This window comes from Pararge aegeria, chromosome 7 (assembly GCF_905163445.1).
Source record: "Pararge aegeria chromosome 7, ilParAegt1.1, whole genome shotgun sequence".
NCBI classification, from domain to species: domain Eukaryota; kingdom Metazoa; phylum Arthropoda; class Insecta; order Lepidoptera; family Nymphalidae; genus Pararge; species Pararge aegeria.
Genome location: NC_053186.1, coordinates 17638136 through 17661750, shown reverse-complemented (window position 1 = coordinate 17661750; position 23615 = coordinate 17638136). Strand labels below are relative to the sequence as shown.

Sequence of the window (23615 nt, the reverse complement as noted above, 5' to 3'; positions counted from 1 at the left end):
ATTCACCAGGGGTGTCATATTTGTGGGTTCACCAGTTCGATGTGTAGGCTCTTCACTAACCTGTGAGAATTATATATTTCTATCATTTATTGATTTTCATTTTTTTATTTTATATAAATATAAAGCGAAAGCTTCTTAAGATGTTGGTCGAAGCTTTTCGCGAGAAGACCATTGACTGAAACAACGATCGAAACAATAACTGTCGACTCAACATTCCACATGGCGGTAATCTCATCAGCGAGATCCAAGTATATGACGATAATCTGTTGTTAGAATTATTATAATTATTAGAATTATTATAATTAATAACAGACAAATGAGACTTAACACCTACGCCTCAGATTGATGGACACAAGAGCGGCACTTTGCAGGACGTGTTTCTTGCGCTCTTTGTCTCAGTGTCGCTCTTTGTTGTAGGCGTTTGCTTTTCAGTTACCATCGGGTGCTCCACCTGCTCAGACCGTCAATGATTACTATTAAAAAAAAATATGGCCCGAGCCAGGCAGTCGGATGTTAAAAGACTACCGATTTTTTATTTATTTATTCAATAAGATCACCAACAGGTCACAAAAGAGCAATCAAAACTATCACATACAAGCTAAACAATAATAAAATATGTTGACCCAATAATAAGGTTAACTCGGCACGCTTCTAAAATTAAATAGTTACAAATGAGTTGATGATGTGCGTTTCCCACAGGAGTAGCAACCCTGCAGTCGTCTTCCCAGCAGTATTACGAGCAGTTCTCGTCGAACGTGGCCGAGAACCGCACCCACGAAGGGCATCTGTACAAAAGAGGTGCCCTGCTCAAAGGGTGGAAGCAGAGGTAAGGACCTTTAACAAAACCCTAAACTCTAAACTGTCTATAGAGATTAGAGTCTTCATAGGAGGAACTTTCATTTTGCTGAGAAACCACTGGTCAAATTTAATTTTTAATTAGTATTAATCAAAGTTTGTTAAAGGCCAATTAATCATAAAATTTGATGTCCGATGTCTCGACGACCTCCCTGGCGCAGTGGTTAGGTCTGTGGTGTTATAAGTGGGAGGTCTTCCGGCTGATGCAATCTGGGATTTTTTCAAGCACAAAACAAGACATGAAACATTGCTTTTTTTTATAATTTGTTTATTGTTCTCTACATATAGAGGAAATATCAAATATATTAAATTTTCAAAATGCCTGTAAAAGTCCTGTCGTTTCCGAAATTAGTATGTGCTGTTTCCGAAATGAGAAAAATTCAATGTGCAATTAATAATGAATAAATTTGCTATCATCTTCATCGTCATCATAACAGCGACCCATTACCGGCCCACTACGGGGCACGGGACTCCTCCCACAATGAGAAAGGATGACGGCCGTGGAATTCTCAGGCATGCAGGTTTCGCCACGATGTTTTCCTTCAACGTTGAAGCAATTGATATTTTAATTACTTAAAACGCACATAACTCAGAAAAGTTAGAGGTGTGTGCTGGGATTCGAACTCGGCTCCCCGAAAGAGAAGTCGAGCTCCTACCCAATGCGCTATCACTGCTATCATCTTAGACGGCATCAAAAGCTAACTTGTTGCGAAATGAAAACATGACTTTTGGATAGATAAGCAGAAACCATGATACAATAATTTTGATTGAAAATATTCCACAGGTGGTTCGTGCTCGACTCTATAAAGCATCAGCTTCGATACTACGACGCGATGGAGGATTCCCATTGTAAAGGTTTTATTGGTAAGAACACTCGCAACTTTTTTTCTCTTTACAAAACGATGGAGAAAATATGGTCTAATCGTTGGATAGAAGCAGGCGTTAATTGGCCGAAATCCGTGATATATTATGAAAATTAAGCTTCATTTGCTATAGTCCGCGAAAAGCAGGAGGTATGGTGTAATTTATCATTTCTTTAATCCTTATACAGAAAACAGATCTTCGGCAGTGTACCCTCTACGCTCCGAAACCGGAGCTTCCTCAGGAGATTTTGATTAATTTTCATAATAGGCTAATCGATTTAAATCCTTGTTCCATTACATACTATATGTGCAACGTGTAAATGAAATGATAAAATTAGAATCATGTGACTTCTGACACTTTATTAGGTATGCGTCGCGTAGTGTAGGTACTATGCGCGTGTCGTTCTTTGATCTTCAATAGGGTTGTCAAAACACACTTAGAATTATTTTAATTCGTTCGTATGGAAAAATTATTATGCTTCTTTTGATTTAATATGTTTACGGGATGATTCCTTATGAAGTATACTTATGCATCCTTCAACATTATTTCGTTATTCAGTTACACGTTGTATAACATTTGTAAACTAAAATCCTATAGTACTTTTAGTATCAGCTACTATATATAGTACTTGTAGAGTTTGCGACTCTAAAACGAGTGACAAGAAGTCCATTTTGTTAAACCCATTTTGTGACCCATCTTTGCGAGCGTGAAAATCATAACATAAAATTGAGAACGTTTGATGTACAGATTTGGCAGAAGTGCTGACAGTGTCCCAGGCGGCACCGGCGCCCGGACCTCCTAAGAAGTGCGACGAGAGGTCTTTCTTTGACGTGAGTTACACTTACATTACTGATATTTTTCACTGTAGGTAGTTTGTCATCTGATAATGATGATATCAACTCACTACCGACCCACTACGGGCTCAGGTTTCCTCCCACAACGATAAGGGGTAAAGGCCGTAGTCTACCACGCTGGCCCAGTTTGGACTGCACACGTGTCTATGAGAATATTACGGAGAACTCTCAAGCATGCAGGTTTCCTCACGATGTTTTGCTTCACCGTTGAATCCCATTCCACCTTCTTGGTTTGGTTAACTCTAAATACCAATAAGTTTTTGCGTATTTTATTATACTCAGTTTATTTATTATCGCATTTAACGGTCACGAATGTATTTTATTTTTATTTAACTTTTCTCCAACTGTTACGAATTAGTTTATATTATACCTATTTTATTAGTTTATTTACGATATTTTTATTTAATTTTGCATTTTACTGCAGTTACGAACGAGTAGACGGACATACAATTTCTGTGCGAGCGACGCCAACGCTGCGCAGGAGTGGACCGAGAAGTTGCAAGCTTGCTTACAGTGAGCCACGGACGCGACACGACGCGCGACACGACATGTCGTGCGACACGAACGATACCCACTAGACTTAACTGTTATATTAATGAAAATGTGTCACAAGCTTTACGTATCATTATGTATTTATATTTTTATTTGTCAAATTTAATCGAAAGTTTAATATAAATGAATAAAATATGCTTTTTGTCTAAGTTAATTTGGATTCGATTAAAGTATAAACACACAAAGACCGTAGCGGAGATTTACACAATTCTCTTGTGAATTGTGTAAATACAGAATTTTACACAATAAAAACCGCTACGGATTATGTGGGCTTAGGGCTGACATGTCACAATATAATTAAAAATTAATATTTAAATACCGGTTGATAAATATCATGACATATCAGATAGAGGACAAATTGGGAAAAATATGCCAAAAAAATTTAAAGGGTACATTAGTTAGATATACTTAAATTGAATATCGAGGAAATTAAAAAAAAAACTATAATAGTTAAAGCATACTTGATACACGCCACGCAACCGTTAAAAAATCATGGCGACAATCACACTATAAATGACGTCGTTTTTCGTTTGTTAACCTGATTAGATTCCGTAATATTAATTGAGATACGGGTGGAAGCTATGACAAAGATGGAGTCTGCACTAAAAATATCGGGGAAAATGTTCCTAAGGGGCTCCTTTGACCATTAGACATTTGCTTAGCATGACCTTGGTCACAACAAAATGCTTGGAATTAGAATAATCCGTGGTTAAGGCTGGAAACCATGTTCAGGTGATGTAAACAACCGGGCCTTCATCTAAGCGAAGCTGTCTGTCTTGATATTGTAGCTACTAATGTACAACCCTTCTCTTACTTACAATGATTTATTGATAATAATATTGTTGTAAACGAATTTCTGAACTAAAAATTTACTATACTCTTCCACGGGGAACATGAAAAAGGAAGCCGCTACTTCATAGAATTAGTATCATTACCGGTTGTTATCCTTCTCATTAACGACTTAGGAGACATCCCAAGACCTCCCTGGTCTTGGGATGTCTCCTAAATGAGTCGATGTTGGAGTCGGAGACGCTACAGCAAGCTGCAATCACTAGAAGTTTGGGGCGTCTTTCTAAAATTAACTTTTTGTCTTATTGTAAGGGAAACCTGGTCTTTTTAGTGTGATTTGTTTCCTTCCGCCTTAGAGCTTCTTGTAAATTTGAATGCCGACATTAACGTGACGTTTGTGTAAGTTAGCCATTAAGGATGTTCTAAAATCTGAATGTTCTGCTAAACGCAGTTTTATACTAACTCAATGCTCGCAAATTAGAGAAATCAGAATTTATGAGCCTACAGATTTATTAGGAATAGCAATATCAACTGCTAGCTATAATCACACAATGCATCGGTACAGCAGCACCTTATGACGTCATACTGAAGTCGTACATGATATATTATTTATTGTACACTGCACAAAATTAAAGAAAACAAAAAAATAACCCAAAACAGCGTAAACCATTTGGGTGCATATATGAGTACATAAATACATCACTGCAGAAATGTGACTTCTAGCAGCTTTTAACACAACACTCTGTGGCTGATGTACATGGGTGAGAAAGTAAATTAACAGACCCGCACCACGGCAGATTTCGAGAATATTCTACAGCCAAAACGGCAGGTTTTCAAGAATCTAGTCTAATCTTTCAATACAATATTAACTATAATTAAATTTAATAATAGCCTTAAATATCAGCCATAGCGGGCGATCTAAAATGCTCGGGAGTATACAATCAGACATTTTGAGATCTGTAAAACAACCAGAACTGCCGAAAAAGATCAACGAGTCACTGCACATTAGTCAGATAACTGCCGGACTTTTGGGTCTCGAGGTTGCCCCAGAACTCTTCGCTTAGGCCCCACAGTTGACTCAATCAAGACTCAGGGATCTGATAAAAGTAAACAGCATCAGACTGGCATTCTTAAAACCTAGCATTTGTTAATGCAATGTTTACTGTATGGGAGCTATTTCGATGCGAGAAAGATATTCCCCTGAGCTTGTGATGTGCTCGAGGACCTTAGCTCCGGTACAGGACAATAGCTAGAAGTCGCGTTGTTGGAGACAAACTTATGACTTCCAGAGATGCTATTGCGACTGATGACGTGTTTCTAGCTTCAATATGTCGATAGATAAGCAGTTTTCTTATTTTCTAAACAGCAGCGTTCCGTTGTCCGTCCCTGTTGTAAGTTAGGCTATGAATTAGCTGGTGTATCGTTGTTATTCGCCTTGGATCAATAAAGGCCAAGCATTGGCCTTTATTGATAAAGTTAAATTTAGGGTAGAAAATAATCATCTTCAACGTTCGATGTGTGTTTAACTACGATCAACAATATACTAGATGAGCTGACAGTCGTCAAAAATGGTCAGTGAAAAATAGGAATTGCCTCACGAATTAGCAGCCTTTTCCTTTAGTTTTCTAGTGACATAGCTAAGCGTTCGATAAAGTAATAAAAGTGACGGAATATGTTATTTTAATAGAACATATTATTATGAGTTATATTCAATATTTTTGAACACGTAACCATCAGTAAAGAAACTAAAACCAGAGACTTTCTGTTGTTTTTTTTATAAGACTAAGTGCATATTTAGTGCATTATTGATTGAAAGCGTTGGTCTTCTCAGCGGTGTCGATTGCTATTACTATGTTAGTCTTTAACTTAACTCTTGTATGACTGTTATATGAACGACCAAACGCATTATCAAAAAATACATACAAATAGTTCAGATTTACGAACCTAAAGTAACGTTACAAACATAACGTACCGTTAACAAACGTAACGTACCGTTAACAAACGTAACGTGAAACGCAAAGTTAAAAATGCGTGTTGGCACCATACACTCGTTTTTTTCTCTCACAATGACATAGACGCACAGTTTATTTTAGACAGGGATGATGGCCTTTGTAAAATACATAGACTCAACACCAACTTGTCATGTCACCAATGTCATGTGACATAAAGTCTCTTTCGCATGGCCGACATGTGACCACAATCGGCACTAAAATATTGAAAAGTTTGCTTTATGTCACATAACATATAACGCACATTCCAATGTCTTAATTTAAATCAGTTGGTGTTGATATGGTGTTCGAAGTTGATTAAGTTATCAAAGACGCGTTACATTCATAACATTATCATATAACCCATGCAATTAAATTCAAAATTCATTTTTTTCATGTAGGCCTAATTAATAAGCACTTTTGAAACGTCAAGTCAGTCTGTTTGTAGTGACCACCGGTTCGGAAAGCAGATTCCACTGAGAAGAGCGGGCAAGAAACTCAGCAGGTTGCTCTTTTCCAACATCTTTTTAAAGTTTAACAATCTTTAGAATTTTTCTGTTTTGTGAGAAATGAAAGCGGAGTGGCCTGCTTCCAAGCTGCCATTAATTAAAAAATAGATTTATGAATGGCGGCCGTTCTCAATCTCTGTTTTTTCGTATATTGTACGAAAGGTATAGAAACACATCTTAAATATACTATTCAGAGCAGCATTTTATAAATTAATTCTTTAATTGCGTTATAGCAACGAACCAAATTCATACTCATTTGGTGACGTAACATTATCATCATATTAAAATTATATGTTTTGATTCTGAATAACTGTAATATTATTTCGTCTTACAAGTGTGGTACGTTGGTAACAGAAATCGAGGACGAAAATTTTAACAACGCTGACAGTTGTAATATTAGACACTTGTATGATACTACATTTTTCAATACATTTGTTAGTAAAATGTATCTGGATCTGCTGAACGCTAAACGCAAAAAATGAAAAAAATACTATCGTTAAATCGGCAGTAATATTTCCGTAGATAGCGCTAGTAGCGATAGTCTGAAATAAGGACCGCTTACAGGCGAATGTATCGAAAAATAGGTTTTCTTTCTGTTCCTTAATCTCGCTTTTCGTGCAGTAACGCATGTAGAGTCGACTTGACTATTACTGTAAATAGTGAAAGAGTCCATGTTGTAAATTGTCGGAGGTATGTTACAAAATTCATAAATCTCTTGCTTCAAATGAGTAGTAGGCAAAAGTAAAATTTGGGTTGATGATATAGTACGAGATTTCGTACGTTAAGTGCCAAACTTCGTTTCTTAGATGTAAACACTGAAAATATTTATATTATTACAACCTCTACACAAAAGTTTTTTCTTCGCTAAACATCTCCCAACTAAACATGGGCCAAGAACATTAATTCAGTGTGCGTTTACAGAATTGTTTTAGAAATAAGAAAAAATATTTATCTTTAATAGATAGAAAAACTTTAAAATATAATAACAATAACTTGGCAACACAGAATATTTATTTTCTGATCTTGGCTTATAATGAAATAGCTAACCGTAACAAAGTCACATAAATGTCTTTTCACAACCCACTGACCGGCTATATCCTTTAAACTAGCAATTGTTACTTAGATCGACTTTATTTAAATGTAAAAATAAAACGAAAGACTGCAAATACCTCCCACAGTTTACTTGTTAGGCTCTTAGACTAAAAATCTTAGTAGTTAGACACCTACAAATAAAATATTATATTGTTACGTTGGTTATTTGTAAATATTTTATCCTAATTAATTAATTAATTATTGTTGTGTATAGACTTCTGTTCCATTATAATAATATTTCCGTTTTAATATAATTTTATATTTAATTATTCGTAACTGTTATGTTAGATATATATTAATTGATGTTTCTAAATATATTAATCGTCGAATTAACCAATTACAACATCATTAAAGTGAACCATTCACACTGATTTTGTTTATCATCACCACATAGCACGGATCTCCTCCAAGAATGAAAAGGGGTTAGGCTGTCGTCCTCCACGCAAGTTCGGACTGGTGGACTTTGCACGCCTTTGAGAACCAAAGAATTAAAAATATGCAGAACCCTCATTCAGCAATTATTGCATGCAGTGCATTGTCACCAAAAACCGTGAAAATAACCCGCCCACGTCTCACTTCACACCCGCGTTGCTAGCTCACAAACTTCTCCCCTTTTTATTGTAAACGGTAAAATAACTACCGTCAACTGTTAAATTCTATGAAAAAATACTAAAGTGGAGTGGTTTTTTATGCTTCAATTAGTGTAAACGGTTTCTGTATTTTCTTAATTCTGTGTTGCGAACGGTGAAGGAGGGTCTTAAGATGTTTTCCTTCACCGTTAAAACCAAGTGATATTTAATTGCTTAGAACACGGGAAACGGGGCCCTGGTTAAAGGCGGACATAACATTTTCTATCAGCTAACTTCATCTTCACTAATAAAATGATTTGTTTTGCCTCAACCGCCATGTTCGTAGATCAAAAGGTAAATCAAGATGATGAATGTGATTGGTTTGAATTTTAACATGTAAAAGCTGATATATACATTGTCTATAGTATTATTTTTGCTTTAATATATGAAATTATATAGTATGAAAACAAAATAAGTTGTCCGTTTCGAAAAAAGTGTTATTGCGAGAATCTCAGTTAAGCTTATTTATTTTATAAGCCTGTGAGATGAAGCTAATTTAGTTGTGTTTTTCTTTGTTAGAAGACCTTACTTGATGGATCATTTCTTTAGTAAGCTCTTCTTGAGACTCACGAGAATGGACTTGTTAGAAAAATCTATCTTTTTTTAATTTAATTACGTGAATTATTGGAGTAAATTTATTTATGTTTAAAAACCCACAATTTATTAAGAAAATATGTATTTTTCCTTAATGTCTTTTGATAAGTTCTTAACTAGACTTTGGGACTTTCTTTAAAGGAAATTGATAGTTATTGACAGGAGTTATTTATATTCAATGACTCTTATGATAACTTTCTGATTTGAAACATTTCTTTTTAATGGGTACCTTATTGTCAAAAAAAGGAACGAGCAAGCGACACCTGAAAATTTTGACGAAATTTGGCACAAAGATAATTCCTTAAAGATAAACATTTTGTCCTTTTCTTGTAGAAAATTGATCACAATATTGTTCGTTATGTTTACGCTACGCCGTTTAATATTTGTTTTGTAAATATATGTAAAACCTAAGTGTAATGTAATGTATTCTATGTTGATATCGTCACGTGACTCTATGCTATGGTGAAGGTGTTTTAGACGGACAAACTGACCAGCGTGTCGAGTTAAGGCGGCGAGTAATTCAAGCCAAAATAGTATAATCAAAGCTCAAACCCATGGCTCATAATGCTCTAGCAATAGGGTCGAAAATTGTTTGCAATTTTTACGAATGCGATTTGAGTAAATATATAAATATTGTACCTATATTAAAACTGCAAGATGCACATCTTATTTATATTGCATTACATAACGATACAAGTTTAAATTATAAAATAATACGATGCTACGAGCTGATTTGTCTCAACACGCGCAGCGTGGTATCATATTGTATAGCATGTTTTTACTGGGTTACCGCTTTTATACAACTTTATCAAGGAATTCAGGGTTCGAGGCATTATTCCATTGATCGAGTAAAACTTAACCAATAATACAAAAGTTGTTTTGTAGACCGTAGTCGAGTCAAACCTATATTTTGGCTATCATAACATCGTTTATATTTTTCATATTTCTAAAAGCTAATGCAGGTACAATAACAATATTAAAAAATCGGTAATTTGCAGTGTTTATAAATTATTATTTTTTTGCAAGTAGTTACATTGTAAATATTCTTTATTTTATTTTATTTTTTCTTGCATTATCAGTTTCTTTATCAAGTAACCAAGCGCAGAATTCTTTTCAAGTTGCAACCGGGAACTAAAAAAGGCGGAAATATTTGTCATAATTAGGACCAAACTTAGGAACTTATTACGTTGGTCTATAACTAATAGAAAAACTTCAGACTTATTTTGAGGAAAAGTGGGAATGCAAAAAAAAAATTAAAACATGCCTAATAAATATTTTTAGACGTATATTCATAGCACGACAATTTAAGCAGCACTATAATCGAACATAGGCAAGAAATATTTTTTCATCATTTAAAATAGGAATAAACAACAATAACAATGTAAAACAATACTTATACTACAACGGTAGACGGGCACGAAATATTTCTTATAAAATATATATAAGAAAAAAGTTTTTTTTACAATCATCAAAATGTTACCTGAACAAGCACTAATACCACAGTTTAACAAACATACAGTCGACCGTCTTTCAAATATAATTACGTTTCAGTTCAATGTGATGTTTGTCAAAACATCTTAATCTTTACCTTTCGAATCTGCATTAATATGAATAATACTTTTATGGGTTAAGGTGTATTTTTGAGATCCTTTTCTAATTGGGAGATTAGTATAATGCCACATAGTTTCTCATGCGGGTAACCATCTATAAAATACTTCCAAATGAGCGCAAACTAAGATGTAGAAATCTAGTCTGACGTTACTAACTTATCAATATAAAAAATGTGTGGTGTTTCTTTCCGCAGTGTCTCTGCTATTCCTCTGAACGATCGTTACCTAACCGTCCGGTGCCAAAAGCACCACACATATTGCCGAGAATTTGGTATAAAAGAGTTGATATGATAAATATACGACTAAAGATTTTACTATTAAGTCTGCTTTATTTTAAGCCTGCTTAGTCTTATTATAAAACATGCCTTTAGCTTTCATAGACATACTTTAAACCCTGCATTCGCATCTGAAGTTATTTGCGCATGAATTCTTACTGCGACGTACAATTTGACATTTTAATACAAGGACTGTACAATAATTTATCACGTTAGAAACTTTCGATGAAATACTGCTGGCATAAAAACTTCCAAGAAGACTTTTTCACGCGTAATCTTATTGCATTGCGTTTTGCATGAGTTTATAAAGCTCCAGTCATAACAGTAACTTATCAAACAAACTGTACAGTTTTTGACGTGACAACGTCTTATAATTCGATGGAGCCGGCTGCACGCACGAAAAAAAAACATGACAACATGCGGCGTTACCTCACTCTGAGGCGTTCCATTTAAGACTTGAAGTGCAAGCGAGAGCGCGGAACGAGCGACAAAGAGGCACAATCGGCCTCCGCGCTCGACATCTGTCTCTCTCTTACTTGAGTGAGCGATGCGTCCGCGTGGACAGCTGCTATACAATAATACATTTACATGTTTTCGTCAAGTATGAAGTGCAGTGAAAAGTGAATGTGGTGTCAATTGTTTATAGCAACGATGATGATAGAAACTATGTACATTGTAAAAAAAATTGACATAATTGTATTCATGCGTACAAATAAATGTAACTTCATTTCATTTTCATCAATTCAATTGTGATTTCAATTTATATACTTTCTATATCCATACAAAATATCTACCAAACAAATAAAATTTAAATTTTTCTTTTAAAAAATGCAACCATTCCATCAGTATTCTCTTATGACGTTGTCACGTTTAACTATCGTCAGTAAACTGAATTTTCAGACAATCGATTTTTTTTTTTTTTATGATTGACGGTCTACGTTCTAGGTAGGTAGATGTTAGCCTCATGTGCCTGAAATTACACTCAGCAACCACGTCCTTCTGAACAAAACACTGCCATGCTGATTTGTACATGAAATTACGTTAGAAACTGAAAATTTTTCTTTCTGCATTCTGTAACTTCAGTTCCCAATCGACATTCCGTGCGCATGGAATTATCTGAACTAATTGTACTAAGGTGCAGAACATACATATTATAAATTATGTATATATATGTTATAAACCGGACACTTTCTAATCGATGTTGTATTGCATTGCTTAACTTGCACATTTAAGAGCGAAGCATCTAGGAGAGAGTAATGTGCTTATACGAAGTTCCTCCAGTGTTGGTGTTTATTATCTGTTAGTATGGACTGGTTAGCAACCTGTCCGTAATAAAACCAAATCAGCAGTTAGTTCTCTATATTCTATTGCATTTTGTGAGTTTAGTTTTTACACTTCTTTAAATGTCTTCCCTGACGTCACCAGTTATGGTTAAAATGTGTTAAGTTTAAATTGTTATAGGGTAAGCCATGTAGTATACTATAGCTTTCCTTGTAAACCCTGATCGACTGTATTCTGTATCCTTTCTGACATTTGCTAAACATGGTGTACTGTCATCAAACAAAATCGTGTGTGTGTTAAATCATGATTTTGTATATAAACCACCGGTTTGCAACCAGATCAAAAAGATACGTAATACGGCAGCTGACCTCCATGTAAACTATATTAAAAGAAGCCCGGTGCGGTACGACACCACACTTTTGCAATCACATGTACCTACAGCTTGATAAGTTTTATATTATTTTAATATTATTAATTAATGAGAATGCTTGTACCGCGCCGGGCTTGGAAGCTAGGACGTGTAACAGTGCACTGCGTACAATAAAAATAAAGAGATTTTTAAATTGACTTATGCATTTTATTTGATATTTTTCTTTTATGTCATCTACCATCAGTAGGCTATTACAGTGCACTGCTGGACTTATGGCCTCTCCCAATGGGAGGGTTTGGTCATAATTACCACGCTTGGCAGACGTGTTGGCGATCGCAGTAGATGGCAGTAGCAACACTGGACACTCTTACCTCGAACGCCACCCGCATAGAGGAGTGGTAATAACTGTTTTCTTATCGTCTGTACCACACGGCACATCTCTTACATACCTATTCATTCAACATATAGTGCCCAATATTCGACATCGGTGACTTTAAAAGAAAATTTTAACATATATATCTTCATCATCATCATCATCATCCTACCACCGGCCCACTGCGGGGCGTCCGTCTCTCAGAATGCTGTTTTAAAATGTTTGGAGACTCCACATGCCTTTGAAAGTATTATGGAGAAATTCTCAGGTATGTAGACTTACGACTTTTTCATTCATTTCTAAAGCTTAAAATATTCATAACCACTAAGCCATCGTCGCTTTTTAGTATAGAACCTGCCATACCCACTACCTCGCATTTTAACTTAAAAAAAATGGTGAATTTTAATTCATACCATACGTCTATAAATGACTTTTCTTTTAAAGCTTTGGTTGCCTGTAAAAGATCGCTATGTAGCGATAAGGCCGCCAAATTTACCTTATATATTTATTTCATCTGTGCATTTTTTAATGTGGTGTACAACAAAATGGATCCATTCTTTCATGTTCACAAAGGTTTTGTCTGATATAATACTTATTCATGCCAGCTATTTATTAATGCAGGTTTGTTAAGCGAAGCAAAATGGCAGAAGCGCACATATTTCTTAGTTAAAATAAATAAAACGCATCAAAATCATATGTAACAATTTTATTTTTACCAATATTAATAATATATTAACATATGTGGTCCGTAACCACCCTCTGATAATAATAATAATATAATACAAAGAATTTCACAGAGGTCTCTCGAAACCCATAACAAGTAAAACAAATAGCGCTAAGACTAATAGACTACCTTCGCGAGTCAAAAGATAAAACATCAGCCTCCTAAATTACGATACAACAATGTTGAAAACGAGGTAAAAAATGAAAAAAAAAAGTTAAATATCTTCATAATATATTAATCGTTATTATTTAACCTACAACGACGTAACGACGCCAACAACCTATGAAGATTAGAAAGATCGACCATCTTCCATCGATATCGATGCCTTACAGCCAAAGAAATACTTTTGAGTAATCGACTTAGCAGTACAATGTGTCTTCTCAGTTAATATACTATACCGAATTAGGACAAAGTAGAACAAATTGCTTAGAGGTAAGATAAGTTAATTAAAATATATCTTAACATTTTTTCTTGGTTTTATAAGCGCGAAAACAAAATACTAAATTGAGATATATTTTTAGAATTTTTCTCTATAAAAATTATCCTGCCCAAAAATCAATAAATGTTATTATAAGTAAACTTATACTAACTTTGAAATGTTGGTTATTTTTTTTAATTAAATTGTATAACATCATCAGTGCCTGCTATTTACAATTATTTTATTAAGTTTTCTTTGCCCAGTATCCTCAAAAGTAGTTATAAATTTAAATTAAATTTTTATAAATTCTATTTGATACGTGAACTCACACTATTATATGATCAGAATATCCTGTTTCTCTGCGTTTAACTCTTAAGATATAATTTCATATTACTCTGGCGGTTTGAAAATTAAAGCCCTAAGATTTTTTCGTAACTTCTTTAAACAACTGTCTTGAAGTTTAAAGAGTGATGGACTTTTCTTAAAGCGTGCAAGGCATCGTTTTTCGTTCACAAGGGTTCTATGATATCGAATTGTGACGTCAAATTCAACACTTCTTCATATTCAGGCTGTCAATTTTGACGTCATAAATTGCTGTTACGACCGGGTGTCGTAATGTCATACCCAAACAACAGGCAACGAGGGGTGGTGATCATTTTAGGCCATTAATTTGTTTGTTGGCGCCGCCCGTCATTATCATTACATTAATTATTAATTATACATTATATACAATGGGAAATAATTATACTATATGCACGACGAATATATAACCGTGTATGTACATTGAGGCGCCGGAACTCTTGCAGCCACCTTCTCCATTTTTTTTTACCTTTCTTATAATGTAACAAATTTCTTCATTACTTTATAGTACAAAGTATGATTTAAAAATAGAAAAGAAAAATAAACAAGTGTTAAAATAAATATCAACAAAAAAAGAGTTTCCTTCGTGTAAATGTTTTAATTATTTTTAAAACAACGAAATTATTGTTTACTTTGTAAGACAGATAATTAAAAATGGATTATACGTCAATATATCACAAATATAATCTGTATGTTGGCGGTGCGCATTAGTCCCGGACGCTCAGTATTTGGCTTAGCTAGGTATTAAAGGTAGTAATTATTTCACTATCCACGCTGTGCACCTACCGCGGCGGAGGGCCAGACCACAAAATGAACGTAACCCACAACACGTTCATCTTACTTCAGCGATCTTTCTAATCACGTGTATATTACTGTGATTTATGTTTTTGTGTTAACCAAAATTTAAGGCGTTGCGCAAACGTACAATTTTCATAAACGATACGAGACGCTGTAATATGTTTGCATAATTAATACAAAACTGGTCACTTCATACGTAGCTTATGGTTTCCGATAAGGGTCTAAACATAGTTCTGTTGCAGCATTAATGCAATTGGCACAACTGCATCAAGACTGTACTGACACAGTGTAAGAGAATCCTTACATTGGTAGGTCACATAAACAATTTTCCATGCAAATAGTACACACCTGGACACAGAACGTGTCGTTAAATGCAACCACGGTTTCCCGTGAAAACGTCTCGTGTCGGTTTCTAAGTGTCTCATTAGTACGCAGCGCCTTAGATATTTTTCATAATAAAAAAACTTTTAACATCGTCCATACAATAAAATGTCTTGTGTTATTTTGTGGTCTCGCTCGTCACCACAACTAAGTCGGTCGTTGCGCAAATTATAACCTAAGTCAGTAAACGTCACTAGAAGTCATTTTTTTTTTGGTTTCCACATTGTACAAATATCCTCCAAAAATACCCGCTCCCCGGTGCCAAATCACTTGTCGACAGTCGTTTTTTTTTTTTGTTAAAAAAGATGTATAAAATTGGGCCGCGAAAATCATGTACGTAGGGGAGATTTAAAAAGCGTCAAAAACTTCGTACTTATGCAGCGATGGAAAGAACTACTGATATAGATGGGCTATTACAGTTGTGGGGAATTAGTAATTCATGTCTAGTTATGTGACAGCCTCACAAAACAATACTATGAATTTGAAAGTAATCCATAGTAATGTTAATGTTCGTGAACACATAACCAAACAGAGATCCAGTATCACATGAATCGACATTTGTTTAGAAAGTAGAAATGTGTACCGTCTCTACGCTTTGATGAAATATTCGTGTCATATAATTTTTTGAGGCATACTATGTTGCCGGTTCTGTTAAAGATAAATTTATCTTTTATCTCTTTATCTTTACTCCAATAAGTTGGCAGGTGTGAAAGATGCGTTATGCTTTTCACTATGTTCTTTTGAGAAAAGGACTATTTTTAGACCTGCCAATTTTATTTCAGTTCGAAGAGTTGTATACAACAGAACTGGTACAACTACTCGACAATAGCTCTGCTGAACTCAATGAAGGATGAAATGAATATTCATAAGACCGTTTAAAGCTTACGACAGACACGTAGCTCCGTATCGCAATTGTTTTATATTAGAGTCAGGGCCTCTTCAGAGCACCGTCAGGGCCTCTTCAGAGTACTGTCATTGCCTTAACAGGGTTCCATCGGGGCTCTGTCAGGGATAGAGAAAAAACCATGCAAGGTTTTATCCTTCAGTTGGAAGGCATCATGACATAATGAGTCTCGAAAGATGCCCTGACAGAGACATGGTTTAACCCGTACGCTTCTATCTAAATTCAGAACAGATCCTTATAACACTGATACCGATATAACTTGATATTTGTGTTACTTATGTATGTTTGACCCGGACCCCAAAAAGCCCTGACGCTATTATGTCTGAATGTCAGATCCCTAAACTGTACTAGTTTTTTTTTTTTATAAACTAATGTAACAACACCTACTTTTCTGTAATGTATAAAGTCAAACCTTTTTTTAAATAAAAGACTGAAGCGTAAAAATTCTAAAGATTTCTAAAAATGTATATCTTTTCGGACTCTACGGACTTAGCACGATAGAACTTGAATGCTGGATAAGAAGAACAATATATTTTCTGAATCAAAACACAAAGAGACATGAGAAAACCCAAAATAGAAAGTAATGTAAGTTAAAGGTGCAAAGAAGGCTTTATAACTCATTTTCATTGGTCCATTCCTGCGAGAGCTCTGTATGAACCGTTTTGATTGTTCGAGATATTTTCGTTTTTAAGACAGTAGAACATAAAGCCTTAGATGATGCGTTACTTATTTAGACATTGCGGTGCCCTTTTTTAGTAAAAACAGGAAAAAGGTGAAAATGAAAATGAGCTATTATAGTCCTTTTTAGTTAACCTCAGCTTTAAAATGATCCATTTTTAATCTATCGTTTAATTATTTAGTCCGTAGGGTACTGGAGCTCTAAATTGTATTCTAGGGCAATTCGCTGTCGATCGAACGCTCGGAAGTATCTTAATTACGAACTATGGGGATATAAAATTTAATTTGACATTTCGTCCAAACAAAACGACATAAAATTGACGAAGCACGGTCAAATTATCTGTGTAACTTTTTTTAGTACGAAATTGCCAAGATCGCATACGTATTCGTTTTTAAACATCGAATCTCTGTTTCAAAGTAAAACGAGCCTATTGTTCATCGTTTTTAATTCGTGGATTAGCTACTGGATATAATATAAAATATAAATTATACTAAAGTATTGATGACGTCATCGCATAAAAACATTCTGTTATTTCTTAATACTGGAATCGAAAGGGGAAGAACTACAGTTAATTGGACCGTGTTGAAACATTTAAGAACTGCATTGTCGTATGAAATCCAAATTACCCACGGAATTACAGGTGTCAAATCTTATTATTGACGTCACTAAAGTATTCTTGAACGCTTCACTAATTTAATGTCATAGCGAATTAAGCCCCAGCCTCCCATCTCAGTGCGAAATATTGAACTACTTCGTGATTTATTTTTATACATGGCAACGTTTTTACCCGTCTACCAATGACGATAAATTATTTATCCGAAACAAATTGTCTCTTTTTTTAGATGTGCTCAGTTTACTACACATATGTACACTACACTGATAAATAATTTAGAAAATTATGTGAGGTGTTGCGAAACAACCTAACAGCTATCAATTAAAAAAGTGTAGTACAAAAAAAAATGTCGCATGTTCTTGATTTCATTTATTTGATACTTTGAAGTTTTGATACTAAAAAACTAACGTAATTTTTAAAAAGCTGATCGAATTAAGTAAGATTTGGTTACAGTGCAGCCCCCGCAACGCGTCTCTAACATTCGGTTTAGGATGTTTCGCGTGCACCAAAATAATTGAATATTATCTTTAACATCACATTTTGAAATATCGCTGCAATGAAATATATCGCCGTTGGAAGACAAACAAAAATGTCCCCGTGTATTATTAATATTTTTTATTACAACTAATATTAACTGTCTCGAGATGGCATTTAAATACTGGCTTAATCAATTAATTTAAAACTAAAAGTGCCAAGTGGAATCTCATTCAAAAACACCATGATCCTAAATATTTAATTCCCAAGTTGTTGGCTCATTTTATTATGAACAATGTTTACGTATTTTTTTTCTGTACGATGTAATTAGTACTTACTAAAATATGACTTCACAAATTTATTTCAAATACACATCTCTCTCAAATATTTATACAGTTCAAGATAAAGTCAAATTTCATGTCCCTTGGAATAAGGTACAATTTAGTAAGACCAGTGTTACTATTTCTAATAAATCAACAATTTCATATAAGGGATCGCCTCAACCTTAATACCGCTTCGTATTTATAAAGATAATATAAAATATTCATTTAGTGTATTGGTGCGATATCAGTAGCTTTTCGCTTATATGAACTGCTGAGGTAATACATTGAAATAGCAACATTGATTCTACGGTTCACGTAAAGTACAGTGGCCATTGAACACTCGCTCGGGCTGTAGCGTACCCCGTCACGTGATTTTTACAAAACAAGTGCTAAATCTCGGCCGAAATTAACGCAAAGTGATATCTCGATTAAGTCTGAAACGATGGACGTCGCTGTTGGGCTTAGATTATTTATGGGGACTTATGTCTTGTGCCTTATGTGACCAACGGCTGCCTGGACGCTTTGATTAAAGTTCCAACGGCGTTCCACCCATGGTGGGTGGGGGAATGACCAAGGCCGAGTCATTTTGGTTTCAAGGTCACTATAATAGCTACTTAGACCTATCGGAGTTGAGGAGGACTTTCAGTCCATCAGTCCACTGCAACCTTGCAACTAATTGAGGTATTTCAGTAACTCTGATTCTCTTGCTGTCCTCTGCTCTTCCTTAGTTATAAAACTGCGTTTCAGTCACATATATCTTCGAACACCGGCAATACGCAATATTCAATATGGTATTCATATAATTTTTAACCCATTTCCCGCCCACTAAAGGGCACGGGTCTGATTTCAGGATGAGAAGGGTTTAAGGATATAATAAGTTATGACCCAATTCTAAAATGGTAAACTAAATTCAATACATCAGGGCTACTGTTTAAAAGTTTAGTTACTGCGGAATTAAAGAACAATATTTTTATTTGGTCTCCCATAAATAAGCTTCCGTATCGATACGCACAGCTACCCAATCCTATGTCCAAAATTACGTACGTGAATCGACGAAACTTTGAGAGTTCACGTACTGACGCCACAGATATTAATTTAAAAAGATACCAAACCGCATCTATTGAGTGAACACTGAACAAGGGATAACTAATAAAGAAAAAAACTCCTTTACCGATCTGGATTATGCATAATTTTTTAGGCTAGGCTGTGTTTTTCGCATCTATGGTGTGCGCGCCATTGGTGTTAGGGCAGCCATCTTTTTGACACAGATTTGATCTTGAATCACAGGTGTGTTATTTATTTTATACGTTTAATATATCGCGACCGTAGAATAGCGTCCGCAAACAGGCACGTTGCTGCATCCGTTATAAGAGTTCTAAGCGTATGCTGCGGGTGACTTATATACGTCTCTCATTCTCTCAAACACAGAGTTAAAAATGCATATAGTGTTTTCTTACGCTTTGACATTTGAAAGGTGCCATGAGTGAGTGTGACAAAACACTTTACAATTATTGACACGCTATGCCACGCTTAATAAAAAGGGTGTCAGTGTGTGAGAGAATGCGATGCGTGCATACGTCCTCCCCACCATACTACAAATGAAACAATGTAGTACGTGAACTCCCACTAAAAGTAGCGCTACGAATCACGACGGAGTTTCCGATTTAGCTACGCGGTGCGGCGAAGCACTGCGGACTGAGTCGAAGCGCCGGACCGCAGCGCTAGTGGCCGACGGGTTCGACGTAGTTGGCGGGGTAGAGGCCCACGCGGCCGTCTTTGCGCCCCTTGCACCAGCCCTGCTCGTCTTCGTCCTCTAGCTTCTCGAATAGATCGCCTGAAAGACATATTCTATAGTTAACATTTAAAAAAAGACAGGCGAGAAGTCTTTGTATTTTGCTTGCGGCTCAAGCAAACCTAGTGCAAATGTCAAAGCACTCTTCTATTTTAGTAAGGGTGAGTTCTCATCGGTTGTTCAGTGCTTGGTATCTTTTGTCTCGTTGACACTAAACTTTAGGTTTTAGAAGACAATGGGTGCTGAGTGGTCGGTGTGAGTTCACCTTAGCTAATTATTGATGTTATTACTATTGTACATAATAAGTTAATTAAGGAGCAAGTATTCGTGTTATATCTAATTCTAGAAATAAATAAAATATTATTATTATTGATTTCTTTGTACTATGGGGGTGGAACATGGTGAATGCGGTAAAAGTTTCGCACGGGGAACAAGAAATGATAATAATTTTTCACTAGTTTTGAAATATCGCTAATATAATATTATGTAATAAATAAAAAAAAAATATTATAAGTGATTTTGCTGAAAGCATTCTTGCCTAAAAAATGGCTAATCTGCTAGTTTGGTTGGGTTGGTGCACAATATATATTTTTATTGGTACACTTAAAGCACTATCCCGCTCTCTTGCAACAGGTTTTGTCATTCAAAGGTTGCCTTGGCAGATTTCTTTTGACCAAATCAAACCGAGAGAAAAAAAAAAGCAAAAAAGCTGAAAGGTTGATTCAAATATTCTTTGTTCATATCATTGGAGTTCGAGAGTTCGAGATATATGCGAAAAATTAAAATCAGGAAAATTAACCATCTTTCCCGGAATAACTCACTTCGAAATGCGTGATGCTTAGGAACGTACCTTGTCGAAAGCTAAGCTCATCGCTCTCAGCGCCGGTGTAGTCGTATAGCGCTCGTACCGGTACGCCGGGCTCCCCGGTATCCGTGAGGGCTCCCCCGGACTCTTCGTCCCATTCTTCCTCCTCGAAGGGATTGTCCTTGCCGCTAATGCTGTCTTTCGCGGGAGATGTTTTCGCCGATTTAGGTGCTGAGGCTGTACCGTTTCTGTAAATTGAAACAAAGATTTTTGAAACTTGTATCTCTATAAACAAAACGTTAACCTTGAGAGCTTGACGTTTCAAATTTCTTCAAAAATTTAATGGTGCTTCAGCAAAGATCAGCAGCGGTCTTTGCAAGTTTATTCCAAGATGTTGTCTGTTCAGCTGTTACAAACATTCCCCAAAAAGAAAATTCACGTAGTATAATAACTGTCTTGGATGTCGGCTGTTTAAAATCCTTCATTGCCTGAAGTCCTTTGTACTGTGCTTGTTGCCAGTGATAAGTTTTGTATTAAAGCACGATCATCTTCGTAAGTCGTTCAAAAATCCATGATACTCACAGTTACACTACGGTAAAAAGGGTGAAAACAGAAACGGAAAATAATTGTCTGTAGACTTTTTTGGTATTAGGTGAAAATACGACTATATATATTATTATTATTACTACAGGGCAGGGTCTCCTCTCAGAATGAGAAGAGGTTAGGCATAGACCATCACGCAAGCCAGGTGCGGATTGGTACACCTTTGTGAACGTTACGCAGGATTCTGAGGCATGCAGATTTCCTGACGATTGTTTCCTTCACCGTTTAAGTAAGTGATATTTTAAGCGCTATAAATTAAAAACGCACATAACTCCCAAAAGTGAATGTTACGTTCTAGAACCGCTTAATTTAAAGACAATTTAATACAAATATCAATAAAATGTCTACGCAACTAACAGGTTAAACACGTTGCTAGTGTCGAAGATGGTGTACCGCGAAAGAGCGCGGTCGCGCAGCGCGAACGCACGCGGCGCCCGCGTGCACGCGCCGGACCCGCAAGCGTATATTTCCAAACGTTCTATGCTAAAGATGGAGTGAGGATGTTAGGAAGGGAACTATAGGGGTTAGGTATGGCGACAGTTTGTTGCGAAAGCGTTCCCGTGACCCAGTCACCAGGCGACGAGTTGGAACACCGTGGGTTTTAGTTGGTAAGAGTCAGGCATATAACCACTGCACCTCCCTGTGGCGTGGTAGTAAAATAGTGATGGAGGGCAAATAACAAGGGCGTAGAGGCCAAGGACAACCTAGGGTTCGTTCGGTGCAGTGATGAAGTAGAGAGTCACTTGGGGGTTTTGGGAGTTCGGAGTTAGAAGGAAGTTACTTCTGACCGCCCCCGATGGAAAAATTTGTTTGGCCAAGCAAAGGCTTATCGAGCCTTCCGGGAGCCAGGGTTATCGAGCTTTGGTGATGATGACGATTAGGGATTGCAAATTTTGGTGTGGTTGTGTGAAAAATCGTTTCGGTAACCCAGTCATCTGACCTCAATTTGGTTGGTAAGTTACATAAACACGTGTAAAAAGATAACAATTCAGATGACATCACAGATTTTATTTATAATATTGTCCTTAAATAGAAAGGAAATTTCCTATCATTGCTTAAACCAGTATTATTCTGATATTTTTGACCTTTCAGAATTATAACTCTTACTTTTAAAACGTCAACTGCTTTTAACAACGCTAGTAAGTTTTTGGTTCCCTGTTTTTTGTTATGTTTTGGTCCATTGGTAAAAAATTGAGTAAATACTCACGTGACAGCTATGGGTGCACTGATGGTCTTCTTGTCTATGGTGTTATTCGCGCTCGTATTGTTATGCATTATGGTCGTGTTATTCGTTGGTGGTTCCGTGTGGTTGTTGGCCGTTTTGCCGGTCTTGTTGTTAACTGTGATTGGCGGGAGTTCCTGTATCACAGATAATAACTTATAATATTTAATAGGTTCTTCACACCTCCCTATGAAGTTTTATATACAAATACTCAAAATTATATGTAAGGGTTTTTTTAATAAAGGTAATAGTTTATAAAATAACTTTTCAATAAAAATATATTTTGTAATATGTATACAAAAATAATACGTCTTAAATAATGATTTGTTAATATTATTTATTATTAATAGAGAAATATAAAAAAAACGTGCAAAAATGCATATTGGAAAAGCGACATCCATCATGCAACATCGAACGATAAAAAAAAAATATATATATACTGAGGTCAAATAAAGCAATCTTATTTAATAAATAAAGATCGAAATGAGAATGACCCATACACCAGTTATTTAACATTCTAGAAAGTTCTAAATAGAATTTCATGCAACATTTCTCTAAAATAAATATAAAAAAGCAATATGCTAATCTTGGTCTCTTATTATTTTAAACTCTTCATTCTCATTTGAATCCCATCGCTGGGCCTAACCACACTTCTAAAACAAAAGTAAACAAGCATTTTTTCTCACAACTTAAAAATAAGAAACGACCTTATTACATAAAAATGTGTTTAGCCCCTTAAAACTTGCCTTATTTTGCCTTGACATTTGCGCAAATAACAAACTAATAAAGGGATGATAAATTATCTACTTTCCACTTTTTGCTTAAAAATTTGTGATCTGTGCAAATGTAACAACTTATTTAAACACCTGTGCAATCTCACTCAA

At 35.6% G+C, this 23615-nt stretch overlaps 2 protein-coding genes across 6 annotated transcripts in view; one reads left to right on the top strand and one right to left on the bottom strand.

Moving 5' to 3' along the window:
* LOC120624856 (myotubularin-related protein 5) overlaps positions 1–4094 on the top strand; it is a 102930-nt gene extending 98836 nt beyond the window's left edge. For both annotated transcript variants that reach the window (XM_039891591.1, XM_039891590.1), the window contains exons 37-40: positions 700–826; positions 1640–1719; positions 2467–2549; positions 2998–4094. In XM_039891591.1, coding sequence (XP_039747525.1) covers positions 700–826; positions 1640–1719; positions 2467–2549; positions 2998–3090 — 383 coding nt within the window. In that variant the 3' untranslated portion in view covers positions 3091–4094. The remainder of the gene's footprint in view (positions 1–699; positions 827–1639; positions 1720–2466; positions 2550–2997) is intronic.
* Positions 4095–13326: 9232 nt separating this feature from the next.
* LOC120625468 (protein kinase C and casein kinase substrate in neurons protein 1) overlaps positions 13327–23615 on the bottom strand; it is a 145609-nt gene continuing 135320 nt past the window's right edge. For all 4 annotated transcript variants that reach the window (XM_039892551.1, XM_039892553.1, XM_039892552.1 and 1 more), the window contains 3 exons: positions 22717–22868; positions 20952–21154; positions 13327–20143 (listed from right to left, as the gene is read on the bottom strand). In XM_039892551.1, the coding sequence (XP_039748485.1) occupies positions 20031–20143; positions 20952–21154; positions 22717–22868 (468 nt within the window). In that variant the 3' untranslated portion in view covers positions 13327–20030. The remainder of the gene's footprint in view (positions 20144–20951; positions 21155–22716; positions 22869–23615) is intronic.